This window comes from Pelophylax lessonae (genome assembly GCF_965119305.1).
Source record: "Pelophylax lessonae genome assembly, chromosome: 1".
In the NCBI taxonomy this organism is placed as follows: domain Eukaryota; kingdom Metazoa; phylum Chordata; class Amphibia; order Anura; family Ranidae; genus Pelophylax; species Pelophylax lessonae.
In genome coordinates this window covers 514,881,854-514,905,667 of record NC_138768.1, presented here as the reverse complement: position 1 = coordinate 514,905,667, position 23,814 = coordinate 514,881,854, and the positions used below count along the sequence as shown (strand labels likewise).

Below are 23,814 nucleotides of genomic sequence, written 5' to 3'. Positions count from 1 at the left end.
CGCTGTAGCGCTGGGAGACATTTTCTAGCAAAGAAAAAAAAAAAACATTTTCTTCAGTTTTAAATTTTGGGAACTGGTTCCTCTGGTGTACCATGGACCCTGCTGAACGTGTGTCCCCAACCTGATCCCCTCGAGGGGACCGCAGGGCCCTCCGGTTCCCAGCTCACTATAGATGCACTTTCGGCGGTCCTGGAGTCGTTTGTGTCCTGGGTGGAGGTGGCCTTTCAGGGGCGGGGTGTTCGAAAATGCCCTCTGCCTACCCCTGCCTAGTCTGATGCCTCAGATTCGGAATCTGAACCAGTCGCTGCTGACAGAGGTCTCCCTTCCTGGTCTACTGCCTCGCGCCCTGGATGACCTTTCTGCCTCCGCTGTCACGCAAGACAAGGCGCTGGTTGATGCACTAATCGTGTCTGTCCGTGATACCCTAAAGCCGGAGGATGCAGCTGCAACGGATACGCAGGTTGCCTTTGGCACTCGCAAGCCCTCCAGGGTGACATGGGTTTTTCTTTTTCCCACATGCTTTGACGATATTAAGAATGAATGGGACCGTCCGAAACGCCCCCCCCCCGGGATGCCTAAGCGGATTGCTATGCGCTACCCGTTTGATGAGTCCCTCATTAAGAAGTGGACGGTACCACCTATGGTGGATCCGCCGGTCTCCAGGCTGAATAAGGCTACTGTGATCCCGGTGGAGGATTCCTCCATCCTTTAGGGATCCGGTTGATCGTAGGGCGGAGTCTGTGTCCCGCACTATGTTTTCCCTGGCAGGGTCTGCCTTAAGACCAGTGTTTACCATTGCCCTGGTTTCGCAAACATTGACGGAATGGCCTAAGTTACTACGCCGTGACCTAGAGGGGGAGAAACCTCCCCCCTGCCGTGTCAGAGTTGCTGGACTAGATGGTGCAGGGACTGCAATTTGTTTGCGACGCCGCACTTGATACTGCTCCAATGCTGGGGCGTTTGTCGTTTTCGGCGGTGGTCCTCCAGCGCATGCTGTGACTTAAGTGTTGGTCTGCGGATCAGGCTTCTAGGAAAGCCTTGACTTCTCACCCTTTTCAGCGGGCTCGCCTGTTTGGTGCTACCTTGGATAATATTATCAAAGGTCTCACTGGGGGCAAGAGCACCTTTCTCCCACAGGCTGCCAAGGGTAAGGACCCTCGTCGCAGACGGGGACCCTCCTTTTCAGCACACAAGAAGTTTTTTCGTCCCTCTGGATCAGTCAACAAGGCAAAGCCCTTCAAGGCCCTCTCCGGGGGTTACAAGTGGCCCTGGTCTGGTAAACAGAAATCGGGTTCCTCCAGATCTGAGGACAAGGCTGCTTCGGCCTGAAGGTGCGCCCCCACCCATGTCAGGGGTGGGGGGACGTCTTTGCCGGTTCCTAGGTCCGTGGCTCTCCAGGATTCAAGAAAAATGGTTTCATGAGGTCATACGGTCAGGGTACAAGATTGAGTTTTGATCAGTTCCACTGGTAAGGTTTTTCCCCTTCCAATGTGAGGCTGTCCCCGGATCGCTTAGGGGATCTGTTGGGGGCAGTGCAGGACTTGGTACAACAGGGAGTAATAGTTCCAGTTCCGTGTGGGGAACGTTTTAAGGGGCTTTTACACAAATCTGTTCACAGTGCCCAGGAAGGAGGGCAAGGTGCGTCCAATCCTGGGCCTAAATGCGTTGAATTGTTTTGTACGGGTGAAAAAATTCAAGATGGAGTGCATTCGCACTGCAGTAGCCTCCCTGCATCAGGGGGACTTTCTGGCCTCCATAGACATCAAAGATTCCTACCTTCACATTCCCATTTACGCAGGACACCAACGTTTTCTGCGCTTTGCAGTGGGAGGGGATCATTATCAGTTTGTGGCGTTACCCTTTGGTCTCGCCTCTGCTCCCCGGGTCTTCACAAAGGTTTTGGCTCCGGTTCTGGCGCTGTTGCGGCAACGAGGAATATCGGTCCTGGGCTACCTGGACGACCTCCTCCTCCGTGCATAGTCTCCGCAGTCTCTGATGTCGAATTTGGAGATCACCATGACATCACTGGAAGAGTTTGGGTGGCTTGTGAACCTGCAGAAGTCATCCCTGGTCCCCGCCGGGAGACTAGACTATATCTGGGCCTGACTTTGGATACATCCTTGGCCAAGGTGTTTCTCCCTGCGGAAAAACTCCAGAAACTCCAAACAGCGACTCAGCTGTTGCAGGTACGGAGGGATGACCATTTAGCGGACAGCATTAGAGTTCTAGAGCTGATGGTGGCGTCTTTCGAGGTGGTACCTTTTGCTCAGTTTCATACGAGGACCCTCCAAAAGGAGATCCTTCTCAAATGGAACAGGAATCCCGATTCCCTGGACAATCAGATCCGGCTGAGCGAGCGGACCAGGGAGTCCCTGATCTGGTGGCTTCGTTCTCCGGTGCGAAGTCAAGGGAAATCCTTTCGATCTATTGGACGATTTTCACCACGGATGCCAGTCTGTCCAGGTAGGGAGGGGTTCTCGGCAGGTTTTCTGCTCCGGGAATCTGGTCCCTGGAAGAACCCAGGTTGCTGATAAATGTATTGGAACTGAGAGCGATCAGGCCTTGCCTGGTTCACTGGACCGAGCATCTTTGGGGCTGTCCAGTGCGGATTCAGTCGGACAATGCCACGGCCGTGGCTTATGTCAATCACCAAGGAGGCACCAAGAGTGTCCTTGCGGCCTTGGAAGTGTCCAGCATCCTCCGTTGGGCGGAACGCTTTGTTCCAGCTCTTTCCGCTGTTCACATTTCGGGCGTGGAAAGTTGGCAGGCGGCTTTTTCTCAGCCGACAGACGTTAGATCATGGGGAATGGTCTTATCATCCGGAGGTGTTTTCACCATTTGTGCCTTGGTTGGGGCACCCCGGATGCGGATCTGTTAGCGTCCCGGCTCAACAAGAAAGTGCAGAGGTTTGTAGCCCGATCCCGAGATCCTCTGGCGGATGCCACAGACGCGCTGGTGGCCCCGTGGGGGGCAGTATCAACTGCTGTATGCCTTTCCTCCTCTCAAGTTGCTACCAAGACTTCTTTGCAGGATAGAGGCAGAAGGGATTCCGGTCATACTTGTGGCTCCGGACTGGCCTCGTCGCGCCTGGTACGCCGACTTGGACAGGCTGGTCGCAGACGCTCCATGGAGGCTTCCTCTCAGGGAGGATCTGCTGTCACGGGGGCCGATCTTCCATCCTGCTTTACGGTCGCTGGCTTTGACGGCTTGGCTGTTGAGAGCCAGGTGCTGAAGGACAGGGGATTGTCTGCTTCAGTTATTCCTACTCTGCTTAAAGGGAGGAAAGCGACTTCTAGAAAGGTCTATCATCGTACGTGGAAGTCTTATATTGCGTGGTGTGAGTCCCTCGGGGTTCCTCCACGTTCTTACTCGGTGGCTCGGGTGTTGGCCTTCCTTCAAAGGTGAGTTGAGCAGAAGCTGGCTTTGAGTACTATCAAGAGTCAGGTCTCGGCCTTGGGCGATTTTCTTCTAGAGGCCACTGGTCACACATTCCCTGGTACGAAATTTCATCCAGGGGGTGCTGCACCTGGTTCCTCCGGTGTGCTCTCCATTACCACCCTGGGACCTTAATTTGGAGCTGTCAGTTCTCCAGAAATCTCCCTTTGAACATATTAGGGAGATTCCCCTGCTTACCTTATCCCAGAAGGTGGCCTTTTTGGTGGCTATTACTTCTGTGCGCAGGGTGTCAGAACTGGCTGCGTTATCCTGTCGTTCCCCCTTATCTGGTGGTTCATAGGGATAAAGTGGTTCTTCGTCCGGATCCGTCCTTCTTTCCTAAGGTGGTCTCCTGTTTTCACTTAAATGAAGATATCATGTTGCCTTCCTTGTGTCCTAAGCCGAGCCATCCTAAGGAATTTGCACTGCACACTTAGGATGTGGTTCGGGCAATCGGGGTGTACCTGGCAACTACTGACTCTTAAGTCAGATTCGCTCTTTGTGATCACGGATGGCCCTAGAAAAGGGTTGCCTGCATCTGCTGCGACTATTCCGAGATGGATCAGGCAGACGGTGGTGCAGGCCTATTCGATAAAGGGTCAGCTTCCGCTTTTCCCTGTTAAGGCACACTCTACTCGGGCACTTAGTACTTCCTGGGCTTTTCACCATCACTTCAGTCTGTACTTCAGGTTTGCAAGGCGGCTACCTGGTCGTCTGTTCATACCTTTACAAACTTTTATAAGGTTGATGTGCTGGCATCTGCGGATGCCTCTTTTGGCCGCAAGGTTTTGCAGGCTGCTGTTTGAGGTGACCCTTGGTCTACTTTGGGGCTTCTGTTTGGTTTTCAGGTGGGTCTCATCTTGTTCCGAAGAGTCCTAGGTTTCCTTGTTGGCTATGTTTTTGGCCTTGTGGAATGTTTTCGTCTGCTATCCCACCCCTCATTTATGGCACTGCTTTGGGACGTCCCTAGGGATATCAAGATATGGGTCCTGCGTCTGTCAATGAGCGACAGAGAAAACTGGATTTTTGACTTACCGTAAAATCCTTTTCGCTTAAGCTCATTGACAGACGCAGCACCCGCCCCTCTATATTGTAGTTGGGTTGGTGTGGTTTCTCTGACTCTGCTTTGTTACAGAACTGACATCCTATAGCAGGAAGAGAGAGGGTATACCCCCTGGGACTGCTAATAGGTGTAGCCAGAATCTGCCTAGTGTCCTACTCCTGTAGGGGGCAGCAATACCCTACTGATATCAAGATATGGGCCCTGTGTCTGTCAATGAGCTTAAGAGAAAAGGATTTTACGGTAAGTCAAAAATCCTGTTTTTTTGCTATGTGTACTTATGAATAAATGGCTCATCTACCTGTAATTAACTTGTTATACTGCTTTTCCCTATATATAAATCTATATATAAATTTCACACAGTACTGCGCCCATGGGTGAGTTTGTGTTATTTAGGTTACTGCTGGAATTTGTTCTCTTAACCAACAGCTTTGCTCCTCCTCACTGCTCATAACAAAAATGTGCATTCATTTTTTCCCTCCACATGGGCAGACAGATGTTGAAGAGCGGGAATGATCAATGAACTACAAGAAGGGTGGGGGTGTATTGGGGGGCTTGGGCGGGGTTTTTTTTTTTTTTTTTTGAGAGGTTCAAGCAGGTGCTTTTAAATACATGTTACTTCCTAAATACGAGTGCAATATGTTACTAAAGTTTGACTTGTCTTTTAAAAGTTAGACATGCAGACAGTCAGAGATCAGTGCAAAAGAGTGCTGCAGATTTCTCCAGAAACTTGCAAAGTCTACTTTGCTGACAAAGCAAATGTATTGTCAGTGAACAGGGGTAAGGCAAGTTGTGAAGAGGTCCACCAGAGGCTGCCTAGGTCAGTTCAAGGCGTGTACTTCTGAGGCCATCAGTGATGCCCCATTTGAGATTCTTATTTGATAAACTAAAAAAAAACCTCCCAAAATATATTGTAGTGTTAAAAATCAATTTAAGTTGAACAGGATTGCATGATTTTTGGGGGAAGGAAAGTCTATTGAGGGCCTTTTCTAATTTCCCACTACCACTGGTTTTACTGTGGTAAGTTTAAGACTGAATGACCAAGAAATTACATCATCCATTGGATTGCACTCTTTCCCGCCATTCTGCCTAGAAGTGTCCCCATCTGTAGCATCACATGGATATTTACACTGCTCCCCCAACAGTGCCCGGTTTTGTGAGTACCTGAGGCTTGCGTTACATTAGATTTAGTTGCAATATTACTGCAACATTTCTTTGGTCACGACACACAAAAGACAGGTCCAGCTGTCATGGGTGACCTCAGTCCATACTCTAAGGCTACATTCACACCTGAGCGTAGCGTTTTTTGCGCGTTTTTTACCGCGATTTTACCGCGATTTTTGCGGCGTTTTTTACCGTGATTTTACCGCGATTTTTACCGCGATTTTTGTGCAGGCGTTTTTAGATTGAATAGAGATCAATGGAAAACGCCTGTAATCTGCCCAAAAAGAAGCTCATGTACTTTTTTGAGCGTTGGGCGTTTTGTATACAGCTTCAAAACGCTCAGATGTGAACAGGGGCCATTGAAATGAATAGGATTTGTCTTGTTGGGCGTTTTGAGAGCTGATCCTAGAGCAGAAAAACGCCCCAAAACGCCTAGATGTGAACGGAGCCTTAGTGATTCCAGGGCATTAGCTTGTTGTCCCTAGAGAAAACTGTATCTGTAATCTGGAACCTTTTATTGTAATACAAGGATGTTTTCATTCGTCTTCCTCATCTCTGTCTGGTGAGGCTGGGTTTTTCCCCCATGTCCACACGTACCTCTGTGTCCACTCAGGGCTTGTTAGCTGCTTGTGCTCCGCTATTGAGCCATTTTTGCCCACTGAAGTTCTAAGTGTGCTCTTGCGCCAACTTCTGTAGAGTCTGTTTTGAGGCACTGCAGGCGCCTCATGTTTAACTCAAATTTACAGAGGTTTTTTTAAACCTTATTGATGCAGTTCCTTTTACCCTGAATCTGAGGATAAGCCTATTCTTGGTGTTTTTTGGGGCTTTTACAGCTATTTAAAGTGATTGTAAACGATCACCTTGTAAAATAACCCATTCAGTTTAAAATAGAAATGAAAGGCAAAACATTTGTGTGTTAAATACCCTTTTTTCCCTTTTTTTTTTTTCTGATCACATCCCCTCTGTTCTTAGCTGCATAAGAGCTGGGGGAAGAGAAGCAATATTAAAGTGATCTTCTCAGTGAATGGCTGTAGGCACTGAAAGTTCTTTTTTTTTTTTTTTTTTAAACCTTAGAGGAGGTCCAGGCTCTTTAAGAAAAGTCAAGTCAGCAGCTACAAATACTATAGCTGCTGAATTTTAATATTATGACAATTACCTGTCTAGGAATCCAGCGGTGTCTTCACCCCAGCCAATTTTTCCATTGGCTCTCAGGTGCTGCCCCTGCCATTGCTTGTAAGGGAAACCAGTAGTGAAGGCTTGCAGCTTCATAACTGGTATCCTACTGTGCATTTGTGAAGCGCGCTGCGCTTTGTCAATGGCCCGATGGTGGAGGAAGGGGGCCCAACGTCTGGGTGATCCACTACCATTGTGTAGCACTGCTTCCTTGGGGGTTGCTGGCTAATGGATGTTTTTCAGCACTACTGTGACCCTGTAAACCGTCCAGCCCACCTGACACTCTAGGTTCAGACATAGTGCGTACACCTTTAAGAATTACACTGAAACGGTACCAATGAGTTTTGACTTTTATTCAGCGAATAAACAAGTGAAAATGTCATCAGCTGAATCCCTGCTTAAACCACCAGGGTTCAGCAAGACTCACAGAAACAGTAAGTCAGACATGGGAGTAAGTCACACATGTGCAAGTCACAAGCAAGTCTCAAGTCTTAACCTTCAAGTCTCAAGCAAGTCCCAAGTTACTGTGGCAAAAAGCAAGCAAGTCAAGTCGAGTCCTTGCTAGAAGTCAAGCAAGTCAAGTCATTTATTTTGGTCAAGTCAAAATACTGATCTACCCCAATTTTCACCTTTAAATCAGTTAAGTCAGTGGTCAGGAAAGGTTTTGTTTTATTTTCAACATTAACAAAACTTCTTAGTGCTTTTTTCTTGGCATATTAAAGAAACGCTTTGAATGCCCAAACAGCTCAAAATCCTTTGTCCGGTCATGTTTAACACCCCAGTCACTAAAAACATGTTAAGTGTTTCCATTGTTAAACAGCCAGTGTTCTAAAAATCAGAACACACTGAGGTGTTTTTAAAGCAGAGTTCCAGCCTTAAAACAAAAATTTGGCATCCGCTTGCTGTAGGTAACCTAAAAAAGAAATGGATAATGACGATTTTTTTTTTTGCTTTACTTACCTTGTTTATAAAGAAAATATACTTACCTTCCTTCCTCTTCCTCCCTCTGCGGCCGCAGCCTGCGCCGTCTCTTCCTGCTTGCATTGACTCCTGGGAGCTAAACGTCATCGCTCCCAGGAGTCAATGCGCCTGCACTGGCCCTGCTCGTCATTTCCGGTGCAGGCGCGTCATTCCCTGCTAAACAGCTTCTGGACATGCCTAGAAGCTGTGCAGGGATGACGCGTCTGCACCGGAACTGACGAGCGGGTGCAGTGCATTGTGGGACCGAAGAGGACGCTCTGGCTTCAGCTGCCCACACCTGAGATAGCAGCGCTGGACAAGACATTTTCAAGGTAAGTATTTCTTCTAAAAGGTAAGTGAAACGGGACAGTTCAGAGGCTATCATTGCTGAAATGCACTAGCCCTGACTGTCCCGGGGAATTTTTATCGAAAAATGTTTTTTGAGGCCGGAACTCCGCTTTAAGTGACTGTGGCGTAAAACATGATAGGCACATTAATTTTGCTTTGACACATCTTGAGAAAATGCAAATATTTAATAACTTAAAGTAAAGTAATTTCGAGTCATATGTCTCAAGTCAAAGTCAAGTCTCAAGTCATGAATACCAAGTCAAAGTCAAGTCAAGTCTTTTATTAATTTTAGTCAAGCAAGTCTCAAGTCCTCAAACTGGTGACTTAAGTCTGACTTAAGTCAAGTCATGTGACTCAAGTCCCCCACCTCTGCAGTAAGTTATATTAAAGTACAGTAGTGAAACAACGTTCTATCTTCTAAGCATGTATAGCTACTTCCTAGAATGAAGCAGCAGTAACAGAATGGAAACTTTGAGCTTAAAGAAGAACTCTAGGTTCATTTATGCTATAAGTATACTAAGCAGTAGGGATGTAACGATATTGCCGCTATCGCGATATCGCGATGGTTACCGTGTCCCGATATCGTTGTGGTTGGGGCACGGTTTTGCAGGTGGCAGATGATCAGGGGCGGCCGCTAGAAGAAAAAAAAATGGTCGCGGCTGGGACTCGATTATTAGTCAAATTCACTGGTCTGGCCGCCGTCTGTCACGGACGGTCACTCACCTGTCACCTCCCTATGCTGCTGCACAGTGCCTGCTTACTGGCCGAGCCGAGGCGAGCGGCTGCCAGTTGGTTTGGAGCAGTGTGGGTGGGCGGGCTTGTGGGGCGGAGGGGGAGCCAGCGCACGAGAGCGGCGGACTCGGCGGAGCAGCTTCCAGGCAGGCACCAGGAAACACACAGCACCACTACACTAAGGCAAGAGCATGACACCGGACCGCCGGTGAGTGTAATGTCTTGTAATGTAGAAGAATTACACTGAATTATAGAACTAGCCTGTAACTCACGGGGAAGGAGTAGTAGCACCCTGATGAGGTCATTCTTTCACTTTCTCCTCATGTAAACCTGTTTTCTGTGTTAGACTGGTAAGAAATAGATTCAATAGATTGCTCAATGACGCAGGGTACTGACCCTCCCTCTCCCAGGAGTACTGTATGGAGAATTTATATGAAGCTAATATCAAGAAATATTCAGGGTCTTATGCTAGTTGTATGCAAAAAATAGTTGCATGTCTGTTAAAACACAAGCAAAATAGTGCTGAGGACAGTTGGGGCCACTGATATGAGCTATTTAACAATACCGTGAGCTTTCCCACAATATCGCAATAAATATCGTACCGTGAGGTCAATATCGAAATTGTATCGTGAGATTTTGATATCGTTACATCCCTACTAAGCAGTGTAACCATAAACTAAAACGTGTCCCCTTTAGGAACTGTGTGTATCAATGTCCCTCCTTTAGCAAGGCCTTGCTACTTTCTTCACCGGCAGTTGGAGCACAGTTTCCACTGTGATTTAGTATAGCAAAGTGGATCAAAGGTTAAGTTGTAGTCCTAAAAGAATTGATGTTTACTGTAATGTTTGCCGTCAATGTAATGATGGGATGGTATACTTGCGATTTGAACCAGGCTTAGACACCCTTTCTCGCTCTGAGATGTTCATCTGTGAGTGCCCTGTAGGATAAGTGATGCAATCTCCCACGCTCTGGCTTCTGGGAACAGGCCACGCTCTGCCACCACAGGGTGTCCGACCGACCTCCACTCTGTCTCCTTCAGCAACACTGTGAAAGCATCCACAATACAGCGTCCAGCATCTGCTTCGCTGAGGCTGAGTTCCGCAAGCGGGTCAGGCCTCGTGCACTAGCCGCAGCTGCCGTCAGTCACACGTTCAGCAAGCTGATCTACACTCAATGGGTACCGGGAGCAAGATAGTTTACAAGCTGTAGTGCAGATGGTTTTATATGTTCTCCCATGAAGCTCAGCTCCCCCTTGAGCCTTCTGGGAAGATAGTTTTCTCAGGTCTCTAAGCAATAATCAGCTCTCTGACAGAAACTATATCTTCCACTTCCTGCCAGAGGACGATTCCATTGAGATTAACATTAAAGGGGCACAGGAACAGTTCAAATAACAATGGTAAATCAGTGTGTTTATAATAGTCAGATCCTGGCTAAATCTGGAAGAATTTATATCTTATCTATATTACTGTTGAATTCCTCATGGTAAAACGTTTAAGGGCCTTACACTTGCAGGCTTTGACCAGAGAGTGCATACTAGGTAGGTATCTAGAACTGGTGGAAAAAACAAACTTATAACAGCGCTCAACACAATTAATAAATAATAGTAGTGACTGATAAGTGTATCAAGTAAAGTGCAGCTGCTGTGCATCCAAACCAATTGTTGGAAAAAATGTGTAAAATTAAGTTAAAACAGCGCTAGCAACAGATATAACAACAAATGGTACAATCAATATAAACACAATAGGTGCTTTATGCTATATAAAGTCTCTTAATAAATTAATAAAAATTATTAAATTAATAAAAATTATTATAAAAGTGCTCTGGTGCAAGTCTTGGTTTCTTCAGTGCAAGTGGATAAAGGTGCTCAAGTGCATATCCATCAAAGTGTATTGAGTGCTCACACGAGTGACCCTCCAGGTCCCCTACTCACCACACTATAGATGGCTCAGCGTGTTTGGGTATAATGGGACTATGACATCCGTGCTCCAATAATTCATCCAAATTAGGATCGCTCCGTTGAGATAAAATTAGTTTCCCCGATATATGTGGATGAAAGAAAGGGGCGTAAAATCGTGCGGTAGTGCGACGCTGTACCCAAATAAAATTTACGTCCTTTTTTTCCAACAAATAGAGCTTTCTTTTGGTGGTATTTGATCACCTGTGCAATTTTTTTATTTTTTGCACGTGCACCGATCTCTTTCCTCTTCGCGGAGTTCCTTCTGGGCAGCGATTTCGGTGGTGGAAGCCCCTCCTCCTACCCTGATGCTGACTCCTGGATCCTTTTGTTTCCTGATCGCTGCTCGTGCAGTGCAGATTCTCCTGGTGGCTGCAGTGTCTGGTTTCTGCGGTGTGGTGAGTTTGGTGGGGTCCTCTCCCTCTCTGGCAACTCTCTGCTGTCAAAGCGGTGGGGGTTGTCCCATAAGTGTTTTACAATTTTTTGTGGGGTCCCCCTGGTGACTCATGGAGTCTTTGGAGCACATCTCCCCACCTGATCCTCTCTCTGGGGCTGTGGGGTCTCCGGGTCCCATCCATCCATCCATTGATGAACTGACCGCGGTCCTGGAGTCCTTTTTGGTGTCCCGGGTGGAGGTGGCTTTTGGGTGACAGGCTGGAATACAGCGCCCCTGCCTTCTCCTGCCTCATTAGATCCTGAATCTGTTTCGGCTGCTGTGGATGTGGGTCATCCTGCTGTGTCTGTGACCATGCGCCCTGAATCCTCAGATAGTAAGGATTCCTCCACTTCTGCAACCACACACAAAAAGGCGCTGGTGGACGCACTGATTGTAGCTGTGCGTGAGATCCTTAAAGATGGAGGACGCAGCTGCGACGGAGACGCAGGTTCCCTTTGTTACTCACAAGCCATCCAGAGCGGAAAAGGTGTTCCCTTTCCCCTCCTATTTTGATAGAATTGTCACTAAAGAGTGGGGATGGCCAAAGCGCCCCCTTGGGGTTCCTAAGCAATTTGCTAGGCGATAACCCTATGAGGAGTCCCTTCTTAAGAAGTGGACTGTTCCACCGGTGCAACCATCAAGGCAACCATGATTCCAGTTGAAGAGTCCCCAGCCTTTAACGAACCGGCTGACAGGAAGGCGGAGGCTGTAGCCTGCAATATGTACCCCCCTGGCTGGTTCGGCACTGAGGCCGATATTAACCATTGCCCTGGTGTTGCAGACTCCGAATGGGCTAGGCTTTTGTGCCGTGACCTGGAGGGGGGGGGGGGGGTGCGGAGCTCCCCCTGCCTTTGCTGAGCTGGTGGACCAGCTTGTCTAGGGGCTGCAGTTTATTTGTGATGCCTCTTTGGTTGCGGCTCCCCTAGTGGATTACCTCTCTCGGCAGTGGTCCTTCCAAGGTTTTGCAGGCTGCTGTTGGAGAGGCCTAAGCCTCTTGAGGGTGTAATTGTTTTTGTCAGGTGAGCTCCTGTTGTTCTTGGTTGAGCTCCTATTACCTGGTTGGCTAAGTTTAGCCTTTTTGGGAAGTTTATTGCTGTGTGTTTTTTCCCACCCCTCATGTTGACACTGCTTTGGGATGTCCCAAAGGTCAAAAGATATGGAGCTGCTGTGTCAACGAACGAAAGAAAACTGGATATTTGTCTTACTGTAAAATCCTTTTCTCTGATTTTCGTTGACGGACACCGTACCCACCCCTCTGTTGAGTTAGGTTATGTATTCTTCTGACACTGCTTGTTACACAAACTGAAGTCCTATAGCAGGAAGTGGGAGTATACCCCCTAGGACTGCCCTATAGGCGTAGTCAATTATTTTCTGCCTAGTGTCTTACTCCTGTAGGGGGGCAGCATTTAACCCAAGGGTCAAAGAAGAGATGGAGCTGTGTCTGTCAATGAACATCAGAGAAAAGGATTTTACGGTAAGACAAAAATCCATTTTTTTTTTTTTCACCACGCTTCCGCCAGCCAAAAGGTGAAGTTGATGAAAAAGCCCCTAGCTTCTGCGGGGTATGGTACCATTGATGCAGAAGTTTCTGTGCTGATTCCAAGTGGGATAGCCATTTAGAGTACTTCATTGTAGTACGAGATGCAGACTTCCATTGGTTTAAGTCAGCAGAAAAGTGGAGGTTATGTTCCCATTTCCCTGTGGACACTTTTATGAATTTCCTGTGGATGCGTGTACACTGCAGCATTGGCTGAGCATGAGTTTTCAGGTTTAGATACAGTTTAACGTTGATAATTGTTTAAATGAAACTTGCAGTGCTGCTTTAGGCTGAGCTCTCCCCATCAGTTACAGTGAAGAGGCTGGTGTCAGTGCACCATTCAGAGGTGTAAGAGCATTATCAAAGCGAAGAAAGGATGACGCTCACCAACCCAGTGCATTAGTATGTAGATAAATGTGACCTCAGCCAGTGCTGCCCAGCCACGCCTCCCCTGACATGTTTCGCCCCGGGTGAGCAGGCTGAAACATGTCAGGGTGGTGTGGCTAGTGTGGTGCTGGTTGAGGCGCCACATTCATCTACAGTACAGACAAAAAGTTTGGACACCTTTATTCAACGAATTTTCTTTATTTTCATGTCTATGAATATTGTAGAGTCACACTTCAAGAGGTAGTCGCCTAAAATGGTTTTCACTTCACAGGTGTTGCCTTATAAATGGGGTTGGGACCATCAGTTGTGTTGTGCAGAAGTCAGGTGGATACACAGCTGATAGTCCTACTGAATAGACTGTTAGCTGCTTTTTTCTTCCCATAATACAAATTCTAAGTACATGAAAACGAGTGGCCATCATTACTTTAAGAAATGAAGGTCAGTTAGTCAGTCTGAAAAATTGGGATAACTTTGAAAGTGTCCCCAAGTGCAGTCACAAAAACCATCAAGCGCTACAAAGAAACTGGCTCACATGTGGACCGCCCCAGGAAAGGAAGACCAAGAGTCACCTCTGCTGCGGAGGATAAGTTCATCCGAGTCACCAGCCTCAGAAATCGCAGGTTAACAGCAGCTCAGATTAGAGACCAGGTCAATGGCACACGGAGTTCTAGCAGCAGACACCTCTCTAGAACAACTGTTAAGAGGAGACTTACTGAATCGGGTCTTAATGGTAGAATATCTGCTAGGAAACCACTGCTAAAGAAAGGCAACAAGCAGAAGAGACTTGTTTGGGCTAAAGAACACAAGGAATGGACATTAGAGCAGTGGAAATCTGTGCTTTGGTCTGATGAGTCTAAATTTGAGATCTTTGGTTCCAACCACCGTGTCTTTATGCAACGCAGAAAAGGTGAACGGATGGACTCTACATGCCTGGTTCCCACCGTGAAGCATGGAGGAGGTGGTGTGATGGTGTAAGGGGTGCTTTTGCTGGTGACACTGTTGGGGATTTATTCAAAATTGAAGGCATACTGAACCAGCATGGCTACCACAGCATCTTGCAGTGGCATGCTATTCTATCCAGTTTGCATTTAGTTGGACCATCATTTATTTTTCAACAGGACAATGACCCCAAGCACACCTCCAGGCTGTGTAAGGGCTATTTGACCAAGAAGGAGAGTGATGGGGTGCTGCGCCAATTGACCTGGCCTCCACAGTCACTGGACCTGAACCCAATCGAGATGGTTTGGGGTGAGCTGGACCGCAGAGTGAAGGCAAAAGGGCCAACAAGTGCTAAGCATCTCTGGGAACTTCTTCAAAACTGTTGGAATACTATTTCAAGTGACTACCTCTTGAAGTGTGACTCTACATTTTTCATAGTCATGAAAGTAAAGAAAACTCTTTGAATGAGAAGGGGTGTCCAAACTTTTGGTCTGTACTGTACATACTAATGCACTGGGTTGGTGAGCTGTGCCCTTTCTCCTCTTTAACAGATAATTATCTGTCACAGGGATGTGCAGTGTGGAGTTCCAGCTCACCATGGGGTGAGGTTAGAAGGCGGCTATTTATAGTGTTATTTCCCAGTGTTTTCCATTAGTGATGGCTGATCTTGACAGCCATTGACCCTAAATAAAAGCAAAACTGTGGCGCTAAAAACCCTTGGTCATGACAGTCCCACCTGAAGATGTGAATAAAGCAATAAGATAACAGACCATATGTGTCCGTCTCCACATTCAAAAAGTGATTTCTCAGACAGAAAACCGCCACCAGACAGCACTCCAACACCAGTAATTCTTACTTCTTACCAGAAGTTGTTTTTTTTTTTTTTTTTTTAAAGAGATTTTATTGAGTTAAAATGGAATGACATTACAAGTAAAAAAGTAAACAACACTTTCAGGCATAGCGAAGTGCATTAAATGAGAAAAAAAAAAAAACCCAAGGGAAACAGCAACATTACATACTGTGAATAGGGTTGTATGAACAAACCACGACACAGTCAGACAGTGGAGTATAGGAATAAACAAGATCATCACATGGCAGGCATTGTAAACCGTTTAGAAAGGAGATGACAATCTTGGTCCCCATACTCATGGTTCAGGGCCGTGGGGAGAACACGTAACTAAGAAACCGTTGCAACGTTTATCCCGATTGCGTATGACACGGATAAGGCTTATTCAAGGGCACACGCGGTTCTTACCAGAAGTTGTTGATCCCCGTGACAGAGATCAAAAATTGCGCATAACCAGTAATGAGTGAAGGCTTCTCCGGTATATTCCTGATATGCTCACGGTAAAATACAATATGCAGGGAGAGAAGGAACATCTCATAGCGTAGACTGTTTAAAAATGCTTTATTCTAGAAAGAATGTATGGTACTCACAAAAATCATGATATATCTCGCATGTAGTAATTGGACATGGAGACCTCCCAGATGTCTTTAGGGCGTCCTGTCCGTGCACCACCAAACCGATGGCCGTCCTGTCTCCTCCAAGGATTGCGGCACGCGCTACCCAGCACGCCACCTGACGTACGTTTCGTCCGATTGGACGTCGTCGTGGGGTGTGGCTACAGGGTGCACCAATGCCTTCTATAGCGGAGGAGAGAACCGCCCACCGGAACTGAGCAGCTGGAAGTGAGGTATGCGCTCCACACGTCCGGAACCACTGCTCAGACCGGATAAGGAAGGAAAGGGAGAACGACACAATAAGAGGAAGGAAAAGAACCCTCCAAAAAAACTCACTATGCTAAATCTCTGCTACCTTCATAAAATTAAAACCCAATGCATGGAATGAACCAAAAAAGGGCAATACTCCATATACCGAACAGGCATTTAGAGATCACATATGTCAAGCCGTGACTCCAGGGAAGACAGCGCCATCTAGTGGTGCCCCAAGCACAGAGCAGCCCAAGCACAGGGAGGTCTCAAAAAAGCACAAAAATACACAGAAATAATCAATAAAAATACATCAATATATGACACACATCAAAGATTAAAATGCTACGCAATAAAGTGAATTAGTGTATTAAAAATCCTTTATACTCTTATACATAAAAATGTCAATTATAGCACAGCAAATGAAGGGAAAAAAAAGGGAGGGAAAAAGGGGAAAAAGCCAATCTAGGAATTATTGATATGGGCATTTAAATCCCATTCAATGTTGAGACCCAGGGGGGTATAGGATTTAAGTCTATAGATCCAGCTCGTTTCGAGCTTGGAAACCCCTCTTGTTAGATTGTTTCCCCTCCAATGTCCTGAAAATTAATCCATACCCAAAAATAGGGTGCCACTGGGATCTCTATTGTGGCACTCATCATAATGCCTAGAAAGGCTGTGTTTGGGGAAGCCTTTGACTATGTTGGCCACATGCTCCTTGAGCCTCACATGAAGCTCTCGGATAGTGCGGCCAACATAGTCCAGGCCGCAAGGACATCTCACCAAGTAAACCACGTACCTGGTGGTGCAGGATATAAATGGTTTGATATTAAAATCCTGTCCGGTGGAACCAGATTTGAAGGTATCCACACGTCTTTTTCTCCACATTAAGGTGACAGATAGTGCACCTCCTACATTTGTAAAAGCCTCCCATTTGCTGAAAAAGAGACTTTTTTGGGGGGATCCCTAATGTTGGGGGCAATCTGCAACCTTAAAGGAGGGACACCCCTATAGATAACCTGAGTATGGAGAGGTAAAAGGGGGCCCAGCACTGAATCATTCCTCAAAATATGCCAATGGTGCCGAAGAATGGTCTTAACTGAAAAATGCTGAGTGGAGTACGAGGAGAGGAATGCAAAATCAAAAGGACGTTTTAAATCCCTCTGTTTAGGCTGAAGAAGATCCCCTCTCACTCTTGAATCAGCCTTTAACAGGGCCTGATTCAAGAGAGATTCATCGTACCCCTTCTCACGAAATCTTTCTTTGAGAACTGAGGCTTCCTGCAGGAAATCTTCCTGACGCGAGCAATTGCGCTTCAGGCGTAAAAACTGACTGACAGGAACGGACTCCAACCACGACCTGTGATGGCAACTCGTGGTGTCTATGAACCCGTTCCTGTCAGTCGGTTTAAAGAAAGTCGAGGTAACGATCTGGCCTTCCTCAATACGGATTCTTAGATCCAGGAAATGAATCTCACTGACGCTCGACTCGTAAGTCAGACTGATGCCTCTGTCGTTATTTAGGGTTTCCATGAACTCAACCAGGGAATCACCCGTGCCGTCCCATAGGAAGAGGATGTCGTCGATGTACCGACGCCACAGCACATGCTCCGGCCTTAACACCCCAGACGACCTCCTCTTCCCATTTGGCCATGAACAGGTTGGCCATACTGGGCGCGAATTTCGCGCCCATGGCCACACCCCTGTTCTGCAGATAGTAAATGCCATTATACCAAAAGTAATTTCGGGACATTGCATAGTCCAGAAGGGAAATAATATAATCCCTCTGGAAGCTCAACAAACTTTCTGACCTCAAATAGTGTGACACTGCCTCTCTGCCGTGTTGGTGTGAAATTATGGTATACAGGGATGAAACATCCGCTGTTACCAAAATGTAGTTGTCCTGCCAGGTGATATTGCCCAACTCATTGATCACCTGCATGGAGTCTCGTAAATACGAGGGCATTTTTACCACAACAGGCTGTAGGAAATGATCAATATATTTGCCCACCCGGGAAGTGACGGAATCAATACCGCTAACTATAGGTCTCCCGGGTGGGCAAATAGGGTCTTTATGTATTTTGGGCAGGAAATACATAACGGGTACCCTGGGGGAGGAAGGCACTAGGAAGGCTTTCTCCTTTTTAGTGAGAAGCCATTGACCCTAATCTAACAGTTTGAGGTATTTATGTGCAGTGTTTTTTTTTTTTTTTTAATTTAAATTCATTTACGTTTCTTCTACTTTACATTTTTGACTCTTTTCAGATATCGGCACTATAATGAGAGTAGTAGAACTGTCACCATTGAAGGGTTCTGTCTCTTGGACCGGGAAGCCAGTTTCCTATTACCTGCACACCATAGACCGGACTTTAGTGAGTTACCTTCTCATTTCTCTATTCCTACTGTGCCTTTCAGGTGTGATTCTTACTGCTTGTTTAAGGAATTAAAGTAAAAAAATATATATATATTTTTTTTTTTCCAAAAGAGAAAAGTGAATTATTTTTCTACATTTAGAACTAGCAGTAAAATATTATTTAGGGACTTTCTGCCGGATGCAAGTTGCGACACAACGGCAGCAAACAAAGCCTTTAAAACACTTCTTGAAACAACTGAATTTGGAAAATTGACTCCGTTAATTGACCTTTATATGGCTAGGGTCTTTGTCAAATTCAGTACGTTATCAGGGGCATTGTGCGTGTAACTGACATGTTTTGGATGCAATTGAGATCATTTAGAATTTGACAGGTGTGGTTGACCTGCATTTGACCTCCTCCTCCCAAGTTGTCTAAGGCCCTGTTCACACCTGAGCGTTTTTCAGCTTGTAAAATACTAATCTCTGAAGTCTCAAAACACCCAACAAGAAAAATCCCATTCATTTTAATAGCGCCTGTTCACATATGAGCGTTTTGTCACCTGCAGCTCAAAAAAGTACATGAGTTTCTTTTTTGGCAGATTACAAGCGTTTTTGTTAGATGTCAATGCCTGCCTCCAAACACCCGAAAAAAAAACAAAAAACGCCTGAATACAATACGCTCATGGAGCCTAACTGCTCTAAGCAGCTTTTGTTTTTTTTAGCATTCACTTGTATTGAGAGGCAAGCCGTTCCAATGCAAAAAAGAGCCCGTTTACAAGGCTCCCACAGTGGTGGTAATGAACACTTCCAAGCATAAAGATTGTTGTGTTTCTTGAACAGAAAGAATTGTGTGTTTGTATAATAGTTGTTGTAGTGCATTGTTTTTGTTAAAACTATGTACAGTATCTCACTAAAGTGAGTACACCCCTTACGTTTTTATAAATATTTTATTATATCTTTTCATGTGATGACACTGAAGAAATTATGCTTTGCTACAATGTAAAGTAGTGAGTGTACAGCTTGTATAACAGTGTAAATTTGCTGTCCCCTCAAAATAACTTAACACACAGCCATTAATGTCTAAACCACTGGCAACAAAAGGGAGTACACCCGAAAGTGTCAAAATTTTGTGTGGCCACCATATGTAACACATTGAATGAGATTCCAGCCACTGAATAACAATTACAGCAGCATACAAATAGTCTTAACGGTTCATGCATACTGGGCATAAAAATAAAAAACGCTACTTCGACAAGCCTTTGGCCTTTTTTTTTTCTTCTTTAGCCTGTATAAGCAGTTCTTGCACTCAACTTCTTTAGTTGACCATGGCAAGGACTGTTCTGAGTGGAACCTGTCCTGTTTAACTGCTGTATGGTCATGGCCACTGTGCTGCAGCTCAGTTTCAGGGTCTTGGCCATCTTCTTATAGCCTCGGCTATCTTTATGCAGAGCAACAATTCTTTTTTTTCAGATCCGCAGACTGTTCTTTGCCATGATGTGCCATGTTGAGCTTCCAGTGACGAGTATGAGAGAGAGAACCCCAAATTTAACACACCTGGTCACCATTCACTCCTGAGACCTTATAACCCTAACAAGTCGCATGACACCGGGGAGGGAAAATGGCTGATTGTGCCAAATTTGGACATTTTTACTTAGGGGTGTACTCACTTTTGCTGCCAGTGGTTTAGATATTAATGGCTGTGGGTTATTTTGAGACGACAGCAAATTTACACTGTTATACAAGCTGTACACTCACTACTTTACATTGTGTGTGTATATATATATATATATATATATATATATATATATATATATATATATATATATATATATATATATGTGTGTGTATGTATGTGTATATATATATATATATATATAGCGCTGTGAAAACTTGGCGCTATATAAATCCTGTATAATATTACACTATTTTAATACATTGTTCAAAATTAAATCTGTTTTAGAAGCTGACCGCAATGGGCTTATGTTTTTTATTTATTTTCTCATATACATTTAGTAGATTTACAATGAAAACATTTGGTTAATTCTGATACTAGAGTTTTCTGCTGCTTTCAGGGGATTGGTAACTAGCAATTGCTGTTATCCAGATATAACCTCTTCCACTCCCATCAACAGGGCCGGTGTTCCGTGAGAATTACCTACCCGTGAGAAAAACTTACCCTCGTCACTTCCGGTGCACGGCAGTGTGTGTAACGCGACCGGTTACATTAAAACAGCTGTGCTGCAATACGAGTCCTCTCCGCTCCGGTCCCTGTCACTTCCCTGATCTCGGCTAGTAAATATAAAAGCGGCGGCGGCTGTATGAAAAGATAAATCACAGAGCCGAGAGCCGCTTTTATATTTACTAGCCAAGATCAATGTGACAGGGACAGGAGCGGAGATGACTCCTATTGTAGCAGAGCTGTTTTAATGTAACCGCCGCGTGGGTAGGTTTTTTTCACGGACACCGTGATCATTTCATACTAGTGCGCATGCGCACTAGTCAGCTCCTCAACTCTTCCATTGCGTATCCGGGGCTGTGAGCATGCGCACTGCTGCGCCGCTCTGCTGTTCGTGGCCGGAAGTGACGAGGGTAGGTTTTTCTCACGGGGTAGGTAATTCTCACGTTACACCGGCGCTACCTAATAGACAAGGTAGGCGCCAGCCTAGAGCGCACATCAGTCGGGGCAGGGGGCGTAGTTAAGGAAGTCCAACCCCCCAAGTGTCCATCCACAGTGCCGCAGCTAGGCAAGTGTAGCCTTTTAGCTGCGGCCGGGAGTCGCTAGGTGGCCCATCTTCACACACTGCCAGATTCTGCAGAGAGAGAGAGCATATTTGCCAGCTGTTCCGCTGCGGCTGCATCCCGACCTGTGTCCTGGGATCCGAGCTGCAGGGACAACAGTAATGTCTCCTTAATGTTCCTTGGTCGCAGAGCATGCAGCAAGATGCCGGGCACTGAACGCACTCTGCGTTCCAGCACCTGGCAATAAAAGGAAAACTGTACTGTGGGTGGAGATTTCTTTAGGGGATACAAATCTCAACCCTCTATCTTTGTGATCCATTCCTACTGCTTTTCCACAAATTTGGAGCTTGATGGGAGTGGCAGAGCTTCTATTTGACATCTAGGCAATAAGGATATCCTGTCACAAAGAGGTTACCAGCAATGATGTAAGGGAATCGCAAGCGATTTTATTGTGCTGGCCGTTAGTGAAATTCCTACATTCTTTTGCTGTTTCAACAGTTTGGCTTTTCTTCTCATCCAGTTTGATAGTGCATGATGCATTCTCCCTACCTCTTTTGTTTACCTTTTTACTTGAGTTAATTTTAACATTTTTTTTTCCATTGGTTATATGTTTCTATGCTTTTTTTTTTTTTTTTTTTTTTTTTTTATTGAAACCATAACAGGTCTTAACTTTTTTTTTTTTTCTTCTGTACAGCTTGAAAACTATTTTTCCAGTCTGAAAAATCCAAAACTCAGGGTATGTTTCAAATTCATGATTATCTATCTATTCTGCCTGTAGCATGTTATCACTTTTTTAGGGACACTGAGCTAAAATGTTAAAGAAAATAATGTTCAGTTTTTTTTTTTATTTGTCCTATTCACTTTGCTGGTTTCAGACCATTACAAGATGAATGGTAATTGCTGTTCATATTGAACTTAAGATGTAACTGAACTCAAAAAGCTGAGCATTTGCTATGTTATAGGGGGAAAAAGTAGAATGGTTCTTGTTCCTAAGTCCCCTTAAAAAAATGTAATTTTTTATAGAATTCCTCCTGAAAAATAGCATTTCCTGGTATTGTATGTATGTAAGGGATTTTGAGTGATTTTGAGTGAGACCAAATCTCACTTCAAACCTCTTGGGACTAGCAGTCATTGGCAGCACTTACGCAGAGCAGATATACAGCAATGATGTCACTACTCTGTCAGATTGCTGGAGCTTCCGACACGAGGAAGCGAAACCTTGCTGCCTTTACACAGAGACAGTGTAGAATATGGAATTGTAAGTCGGTAATAGGAAAATATTAACTGCTAAAAAACATAAATACTGGTGAATAGTATTTTGCCCTCTGCTTGCCTTTTTAGGCAGAGCTGCTTGAGTACAGTTCCCCTTTAGGGACCATATGCAAGAGGTGGCTGAATAAAAAGCCAGAACCTCTCGCCAGATAAGCTGCATAAGAAATGCTCATAGTGGCTCATAGTGCGCAAGAGTTTTTGGACATTTGAATGTGTGTTTTCTAAAGCATTCTGCTTTGCTCATTTTTCACTATAAAATGTACATTTGACAATGCCAAACGCTCCTTATTCAGATGCTTATTCAGAGGCTGGAATCTCATTCAATGTGTTACATGTAGTTGCTGCTGTAATTGTTCATAACTTTTCTTCAGAAGGTTAGCTTAGCCATTTTAGTAAATGAGTATTCAGTTGTTTAGAAGAAAAAAACAAATTTGTTTTCTTATCAAGGAGGAACAGGAAGCAGCTCGTAGAAGGCAGCAGCGTGAAGGAAAGAGCAATACCACCACCCCCACAAAAATTCAGGAGATTAAGGTAAACAACCTTTGCTTCCATTAACTGAAATCCTAAAATTTAATCCGAATTACAAAGAAACTGGTTATTTTTCAAAGTTAGTGTGTGACATAGTATCTGTATGAAAATTGACGTGGGAACAGCTAGCTATTTGCTTGAGGTTTCTGCATATAATCCCTTCCCGCCGACGTAACACATATACAGCCCCACTGCACTGGGCTTTTTTCCATGGGGCTGCATGTGCCATCCCCTTTTTGTGCTGGGAGGGGGCCCCGTACTAATGATCGGGACCCTAAACTCTCGATTCCGGGTCACCTGATAATGGTGGGTAACCTTTGATTGGCTACCACAGTTATCAGTCATACTGAAGCCTGCCCCTGTGTTTCTCTCTGTGAATGGAGAGGAAAGATACAATGTATCTCGCTTTCCTTGCAGAGAGGGAAAAAAGTGTGTTAAAAAAAAAAAAAAATACCTAGATCAAGGCAGCCCCTACTCCATATAGGTAAATTTATATATAGGCAAATCAACATCAATTCATTTCAACCAGGAGGACAAACTCGGAGGGGAAGGGGAAGACCACCTGAACATTATCTCCTTTTTTGCATAATACAGCAGGTAGGAGATTAACAGTTTAGAGTGATGTGCCCGCTGGTCGTCATCTTGAATGCCCAGCAATGCCAAAGTAGGGGATATCAGCAGAGAGAGCTGTAAACGGGTATTTATGGTCTCAAAAACCCCAGCCCAGTAAGTAGCAATAATCAAGCAGTCCCAGAACATATGCAGGTATGTCCCCGGTTGCGTATGACAGCAAGGACACTCAGGGTCACGTGTAGGATATATTCGGTGTAGTCTCACATGGGTGTAATAGAACCTTTGTAGAAATTTAACTTCTATCAATTTGTCTCGTGATGAAACAACAAGTTTAGGACCACAGTCGTCCCAGTCTCCCCTGTCCAAGGATGGAAGATCAGCCTGCCACACACTCCACAGGTGCTCAATTCTGGGCGAGTCAGTCCCCAGAAGTGACGCATAAAGCGACGACAGTGGCTTCTTCAAATCCCCTGGGGCCAGGAGTCTCTCAAAAGGATCAGGTTGGAGGAGAGGAG

The 23,814-nt window shown here is 45.4% G+C and overlaps 1 protein-coding gene across 2 annotated transcripts in view; it reads left to right on the top strand.

Annotated features, from left to right (window-relative positions):
• Positions 1-23,814, top strand: part of DOT1L (DOT1 like histone lysine methyltransferase) — a 352,682-nt gene that overhangs the window by 183,816 nt on the left and 145,052 nt on the right. For both annotated transcript variants that reach the window (XM_082247290.1, XM_082247289.1), the window contains exons 11-13: positions 18,100-18,206; positions 21,621-21,662; positions 22,646-22,729. In XM_082247290.1, the coding sequence (XP_082103416.1) occupies positions 18,100-18,206; positions 21,621-21,662; positions 22,646-22,729 (233 nt within the window). The remainder of the gene's footprint in view (positions 1-18,099; positions 18,207-21,620; positions 21,663-22,645; positions 22,730-23,814) is intronic.